The following is a 7805-nucleotide window of genomic DNA, read 5'->3' as shown; positions in this document are numbered from 1 at the left end:
CTTTTTACCCGGGGCTCGTTTGAAGATTTTTACAACAAAGACGATGGACGCTCGATTGATCGGCGAGCTGACCCGGACGTCTCTCTATCGCCACCTGTTGTAGCGGCTCGTTCTTGAAAGGTTTAACGTCTACTTTGGGAAAAACGATCTCGACGTCTCGTGTTCACGTATAAATAGCATTTTATCAAAGGGTAAAATCAATGTGTGAAGGTATCTGAATCTCGAGATCGAGAGACGATGGGATATGAGATACAAGTAAACACAATTTCAAGGATGGAATAACTGGTTTAATCGGACAATTGACAAATCATCGCTACGCCCCGTAGGATCCAGTGCTCCGGCGTTTGGTCCGTCGGGAGCCATATGGCGATTACGAAGTTGGTCGAGTGACCGGTCGTCGACAGAACGCCTCTCCTCTCTGTGGTTTTGTAAACCGGACAAGTGTACGTGTGTCTCTCCGGGACGTCATCCTTCTTCATCGGAATCATCCAAATCTACCATGCATAAAAATTCGTTTGAAAATGTAGTAATACACTAAATGTTTCTCTGTTGATCGTATCATGGAGTAAAATATTCACATAAGGCACAATGTCGTATAAAATTTTCGGCAGAGACTCGTCGAGTTTCATTATATCCTTGTTAAACCGAGCTCCGTCAAGAAACAGTCCGTACACGTAAACGCCGTCGGCAGGCGGTTCATAAAGATCGGTTTCCTTCATAACGACGAAGTCGTAGACAAGTAAATCGATTGGTATCGAATATTTCCTTGCGAAATTTTGACGTGCTCCGGTGAGAAACGCTTGTGTAAAATAGAAACCGGAGATCCAGAAAGTAACCGGTGGTCCTTCGTCGTACCATAGCTGCACATAAGGATAATTCTACCCGTGAAATTATTATTTATTAATTATTTACTATTAATTAAACGAGCGATGATACCTGAAGAAAAGCGAGCCTCTTCAAGAAGTCTTGAATGTAACTGCCGAGCGGTTTCAAGGAAGGATACGAATGCCTCATCCATATCTTCGGTATTCTCCCAGTAATTATCGATACGTACACCTCCTCCAGGATCGTGTTCATTATCACCAGACCTTGGATTGAGTTCGCGTAGCCGTGAAGAATCGATATACAAAACGTACACACTTGCACAGCCAGAGCGACGGCCGTGGCACTCACGGGTCACTCGCAATCAGCCGTTTACCTTTGATCGCCTTCTGGACGTTCACGAGGCTATCCCTGATCGCGCTCAGAAGCCTGTTGAATCTTCCCATTTCCTGTACCAGCACCGTGTTCATGCTCTGTTGATATAACGTCGGATACTTGACGAGCGCAGCTACTAGATCGAAGTCCGCGGGTAGTTTCGACAAAATATCAGACGCCACCTCGTAGACGACCTCATCGGGTGATTTTCCTTCATCTGTTTCCGTTCCTCCGGTGTCCTAATTGGAGAACGGACCCGACACAGGATCCTCGTTAGTCGTCCGCGCGATTCGTCACGCAGAATACGTTTAAGGAATCCTATTATATTTTGTGTAATACGCGCGAGGCGAAGAGAACCGCTCGCGTGCGCGTCCTTAATTGTCTCGAAATTAATGAACGGAGATAATGATAACGACCGACCTGTGATACCGCAGTCTAGATTTTCCTCTCCGCAACGAGACGGGAAATGGGATATTTCTGATACGGGCGTCGCGAATTTAATAGGAATGGATTCTACTAGACTCGTGCAAGCATATACACATGTTTACACGAAACTCATACAGTAATTTTAAAATAAAAACAAAATTGTTACCTTCTTAAACCTCCTTATCTAACGCAGCAATATAATATACAAATATAATACAAATTACAATAGATAAAAGGAATGGATATAGAGAAAGATTGTGAGATCAAAGTAATTTACCTTGATATCCGTAATAGTCTAATCGCAAGCGATAATCATTGAGACACGGTTTAAAAATTATTTTTCAATGTGTTGAAATAATTGATTGATTGCACAATATTACCTGCGTCGCTAATATCGAATCCAACATCAAGTTTGTCTCCTGCTGATCCTTAATTATGTCCGCATTCTCGTTCATGCCAAAAACACTGGGCGCGGTAGCCATCGGGAAAGACCTAATGTACTCGAGGAATTCGCTGTGATTGCTGACTTGAGGCACGTAATACAATCCGCTGGGATCGAACTGATATTTCGTTTTACTGATGACATCCTTACGATAGAATCTCTCAAGGATCGTGATCAACGTTCTTCTGTCCCATTCGTCTGTTACACGACCGCCGTAATTGCACTCGCCTATGAAACAAAGATTTCTCTGTGGTTTCTTCTACCGTCTTAAATTTAATTACAAAGGACATCGTTTATTAGGCACCTGTCAAATACTTCAAAGCAGTGAATTGAACGTCGTCGTACTGGTCTAAGAAAATCTTCAACTGCAACGCGCTGATACGTAAATCGGTCTCGTTGAACTCGTACTGATTATTCCAGCCGATTGGGCCGAACTTTCTTCGCTCCTGAACGATCGCGTGGAAGAAGCACAGGGCGAACAATAGCTTCTTGAACGTTTCTTTTTGCTTACACGTCTCAAAGAAGTCTTCGTCGCATATCGGATCCTTATGAACGTGAAAAATCGACATCAAACCTCTCATTATTTTTATCGATACGGATTTATGTATCCTTTTGATTTTACTTGTAAGAAGGATCTGACTATGTTCGCTCTTAATCCTTTCGGTGGCTCGTTCGTCATTTTAACTCCGTTCTGAAGAATACTGACGGGGAAATGGTCAACGGGATAACTCGTCAACCATAATCGAAAATCCGGGTGCACTTTTTCCGGAGTGAAGCTCTCGCAAAGCTGCAAGAGAAACTTTTCAAACTTCGTAACGATCGAATTATAAGCTTTCACGTCCCAACTCTGTTCGTATAAACCCTCAATTTCAGTTTCTCTTTGCTTCCCGTCGCAATACCTTTTCCAATTCCGGCATGAAGCTCTTGGCAAGGTGACAATTCTGCAACACCACCCAGGTGCCATTCTTCACCCCCTCGTCGATAAGCTGCGTGGCGATAACTCCTTGTCCTTGACCCAAAGACAGGGAGAACAGGCGGTTCGTGCCGAAACCCTGGTCGTCGGCGAATTTCAGTAGAATTGCCATGGGATCGGCGCCAGGCGTCAGCACGAATATCAGGGGAATGCAGGAGTACGAATCCGCGAACGACGATACGAGGTCGAAGGGCGGCGGCTCGATGTACTGTACTCCCAGTTGTTCTTGCACGAACTGCTGAACGGCCGGCAAGACTTTGTCAGGACGAATACATCGTAAAACGAGCATTCTCTCGAAGTTGCTGATCTCATGGTAAGGCGACGGGAACGTTAAAGTGTGAGGCTCCATATGATCGAAGACGAACTTCCAACTATCCAAATTATCCGTGAACCAATCTTTGAATCCCTGAGTGTAAAAAGTTATTAAATGAAAATTCATTTATTGTATGATTCAGTGTCTGATTGTACGATTTCTTATATTCAAGAATGTTTTATAGTTTTTCAATTGAATTAGTTTATCAAATATGTTAAATGTGTCTCAAGATTCATGAACGGGGGTGTACGTAAAAGGTACCTCGAAACCAGGGACGTCGCTCAAGCGGCATAACTCGTCCCACGATTTCGACGGTAACCACTCCGTGGCATTTGGGTAAGGGTTTTCAAGGCCAACGCCGCCAGTCAACAGAAACATCCATTGAGGCATCGAAATCTGTCCCTGCTTGCTGAGCAGGTTCACCGAAAGCAACAGCGAGAATAAGAGTTTGTCCTTCTCGAACAACGACCGACATATGTTCACGTAAAGGGAGTACGTGAAGTGCTTCGTGAGGTCCTTCAACCGTTGCTGGATATCTTCGACGCGTTCCGTGTTGTCGATCGTGTTCTTGAAGAGATTCACGAACCATACCAACGAGTACTGGTACATCGGGTCGATGTTCGCCAGCACGACTGGACAAGAGTAAAATTAACTATCGATGGTTTTTCACTGGATCTTCGAAGTAAAGAGGAAAGGATTGAATACCGATCGTAAAAAAGAGAACCGTGCTATAAGCAGCTATCGGCTCATACTCTAATCTCGCCTCGTCGATCGACTTCTCGGTGATCTCGGCCGCGGTTTGTTTTTCGACGATCTCGTTGGAGAGAGTCTTGGACGAGCTGAGAACACTGATCGCTGTCTCGTCCTCCAGAATATTTCCTTCCGACGTGGACAGGACGTGGAGGATTTGATCCTCGATTTCCTTCAGCTTTCTGGGTAACAAAACCAAGCGCAATGGTGAAACGATAACTCTCGACAATAAATCTTGGAGAAATAAAAGATTGCTGCACGATGCTATTTACTTCTTGTTGGCAGCCCCTTGAATGATCAGCTGGTTTTTCTCACTTTCCAAATCTGGCCTTTCTTTGGCCACTACTATCCCGAGGAGTTGATCTTCGAGACCGATCGGTGTGATCATAAAATTCAGTAGTGTCACTTTCACTGCGACCTCGGGTAAATAATGGGGATTGCGCAATTTGGTAGTGATGTAAAATCTAAGTACAGAAGGAATTAGTTGTTTTGTATTTGGATAAAACGAAACGTAACTCACCGGAAGTTCGCCGAGTATTCGATGATAGAATCTCCAACTTTGATGCACTCTGTGCCCCCAGATTTGAACGTTTGTTTCATCAGAAGTGGTTCCAAAGCGGCGTCAAGTTCCTCGCCAACGTTCTCCAACATGACCGGATGTCCAAATTGAATCGCATTCTCCAAAGACCTCATGTAATCGCTTTGCACTAGCCTGATCACAGTTAAATTATTCTCCTTCTCCATATTTTTGATCCACTTGTTCGCCTGGCCTTGAGGATCGATCATCAAGGGCCACCGCCGAGAATTGGTGACGATTATTCCATTCTCTATCGAGAATAAATCCGTAGGCAAACCGAAAATGTGCCAAGATCGAATCGATACAGGGTCGCCGAGGATTTGCGTCAGCTGGAAGTCCTTTGTGCAAACGACGTTCAAGTCCGTACAGATCTCTACCCAATTGTCAATCTGTTGTTGCCTATACTGGCTGGTGAACACGCCCAGATATGCCACAATGCCCGAACCGATCAGAATGTCTCCCGTCAGCTTGTAATAACGTTCGCCTAATTCCTTCGCGGTATCGGACCATCTAGTGTACTCTCCACCCAAACCGCCAATCAGTTCCCTGGCTCTTCTCAATTTTGCCTCGCACTCGGCCACCTCGTCCGTCATCGCCTGGTACTCTTTCCTACGCTGGGCCAACAGCTCTTCCAGCTTCGCGATTTTTTCCCGTACTTCCTGTAGTTGAGCTCTCTTCAAGTTCAATTTGTCCATCGCCTCCTTGTAATCGGCTTCGGCCGCGGCCAACGCTTGCTTCTTCGGCGCCACGACTTTCGCTACTTTGTCGTACTCGGACAACGCGAACACCCATCTGCACAGACCCTCGCAGGCGGTCGACACCTTCCTGATTATTTCCGGATCGAAGTTTGGATTCGTCAAAATCGTACTGCGAATTTTCGCTATGATTCTCTCCGGGATGTTGTCCTTATCGAAAGTTAGTAGAGACTCGAGGAATTTCATGTCACTCAACACACGAAGCGACACTTTCCAGTAATCGTCGATCACGCCTTCCGGCGTTTTAACTTTTTCCGGTTTCACATCCTAAATGCACATGTATTCTATTATTTATTTCTTTTTATAAGTTCCTTTAACAATGAGTATGTATATCAGAAGAAAATCGAACCTTTAGGATACAAACGGCCTCCATGACCAATCGAACGCCGGCAGGCGGTCGTTTCATGGATCTAACTATTTGTATATCCTGGGGAGTCAGAGTGTTCAATGCAGCATTAGCTGCGTTCAATATCGGCATCACTTCCTGCAGATCTGCGTCGCATTCTTCACGAATGGCCTCGGCCTCGCTGGCGACGATCTAAGATCCGAGAATTATACTTATATAAATATAAACGTTAAATAAATAATAAAACATCTTTTAGCGGTACGCTCTTAAGAAGGTAGGTGTACCAAACTGAGAACGTCTTACCAAAGCGGCCTCTTCGTCGCTCTTAACCATTTCTTCCATTTCGGCGGCCTCGTCGCTCTCCTTTTGAACATCGAGGAACATAGCTTCCACGTCCTTGGCGGCGACGAGGAGCTTCGGTTGCAGAGCGACTAAAATCTCTTGCATCTTCTCGACTTGTTTGTGAGTACTGTCCAACTTTTCCAACCCGGCCTCGTACCTTTTTTTACCGTCCAGCGCCTCCTGCCTTTTTTTCGCCAACAGGTTCTTGAAAGTGCTGATGAGCTCCAGGTAAGAAGTGGGCGTCACGTAGTTGTATCTCTTCGCTTTCTTCAGGAACTCCTGCGTCAAGTCCTGCGTCGACGTGTGAAAGAATTGACACATCTCGATGCAAGCCAGGCGCTCCTCTTCAGTGAGCTCGATCTCGTCGAGGAATTTCGTCGCCACTGCGAGCAGGGCATCCTCGGGCCAAGGTTGCAACCAGTCTATCGTGCAACAGTTTATGAGCGCAGGGAATTTTCTGATCCGAAGGCGAAACATATCGCCGATGGGTGACATGGTCACCACTACGTGCAGATGTTCGCGAACTGTCTGCACGAAGAAATTGAACAACGCCACCGGACTACCGTCCGTCTGCAAGCTCCTGTCCCTTTGACGATCGATCACTCGCATCTTCTCGCAGATGTCGGTCATCTCATCCGCTGCGAATATGTTCGGTACTTCGCCCGAGTTCAGCAGATTGCTGATGTCTTCCAGGAACGTTTCCTCTTTGATCTGCGTGTCCAGGAAGAGGAAAGCGCTGTGCAGCTCGCTCGCTGCGCTCTTCCTGAGGATGTTCTTCAGGTCTTCGTGCCATTCGTAAGCACCGTACATCTGCGACATTTCCACTTGAAACAGTTCGTAATCCGAGATGTGGGCCGCCAGTTTAGTCAACGACTGCCGTCCCGAACCGCCCACCCCGATTAGCATCGCGTGACTCCGGGGTTGCATCATTATACGACAAATCTTTGAAAGATGTTCCACGGCGAATCTATAACCGATATTTGATTGGCGAACGAACTGAACTGAAACAGGAAATTGTTATTTATCTTTAGAACCTGAAGAGAACGAGGTTCATCGGCGTCCTAGAAATTGAATTATATTCTTCGAGATATTCCTCAGCTACGACCGCGAGATAATCCAAATCTTCGACCTCTATGTACAGTTTCTTATCCGCGAGGGGATCTTGAAAATCGCAATAAATCAGCTTTCGAAATTCCATCTCCGTTACCTAGGAATTATAAATACATTTTTTTATTTCACTAAACACAATGAACAGTTAACGGACGCGTACTTTGACAACACCCTCTGAAAGTAAATGTTTGAACACTTCATCTAATTCATCATCCATATATTCCGTCATTGTTCTTCGGATCTGCTCCACCAACCATTTAATATCTCCATCGTCTACCAGTCGATCTCCATAGACGCGCAGTACTTCATGTACCCATAATCGTTTCAAACCAACCTTTTGCAAATAAATATTCATGTTTTACTGATTTCCATCATACGTTCTTGCGAAATTTTCTTTATTTCAAGGAAATAATATGTTTTAAGAATGTATTGGCTATACAGTAAATCCCAAAAGTTTATGCACTTTAGAAACGCATTTTTTTAAAAGAAATCAGACGTCGGAAGAACATTGCTAATAATAAACAACAAAAAAAAATTTTCGATTTTTCCGAGATTTTTCCAAGGGGTACCCCTT

The 7805-nt window shown here is 45.0% G+C and overlaps 1 protein-coding gene across 1 annotated transcript in view; it reads right to left on the bottom strand.

The window, feature by feature from the left end:
* Positions 1-282: 282 nt before the first annotated feature.
* Dhc36C (Dynein heavy chain at 36C) overlaps positions 283-7805 on the bottom strand; it is a 15382-nt gene continuing 7859 nt past the window's right edge. Inside the window, 18 exon segments of the mRNA XM_026812798.1 lie at positions 283-494; positions 579-860; positions 937-1088; positions 1199-1436; positions 1790-1807; positions 1901-1918; positions 2004-2293; positions 2370-2610; positions 2688-2852; positions 2965-3444; positions 3613-3983; positions 4057-4283; positions 4374-4565; positions 4622-5700; positions 5783-5971; positions 6083-7109; positions 7111-7328; positions 7392-7565. Coding sequence (XP_026668599.1) covers positions 288-494; positions 579-860; positions 937-1088; positions 1199-1436; positions 1790-1807; positions 1901-1918; positions 2004-2293; positions 2370-2610; positions 2688-2852; positions 2965-3444; positions 3613-3983; positions 4057-4283; positions 4374-4565; positions 4622-5700; positions 5783-5971; positions 6083-7109; positions 7111-7328; positions 7392-7565 — 5568 coding nt within the window. The 3' untranslated portion in view covers positions 283-287.

This window comes from Ceratina calcarata, unplaced genomic scaffold (assembly GCF_001652005.2).
Source record: "Ceratina calcarata isolate Rehan_Ccalc_2016 unplaced genomic scaffold, ASM165200v1 scaffold297.2, whole genome shotgun sequence".
NCBI classification, from domain to species: Eukaryota; Metazoa; Arthropoda; class Insecta; order Hymenoptera; family Apidae; genus Ceratina; species Ceratina calcarata.
Note: the sequence above shows the minus strand (reverse complement) of the source record. Positions and strands in the feature narration are given on the sequence as shown.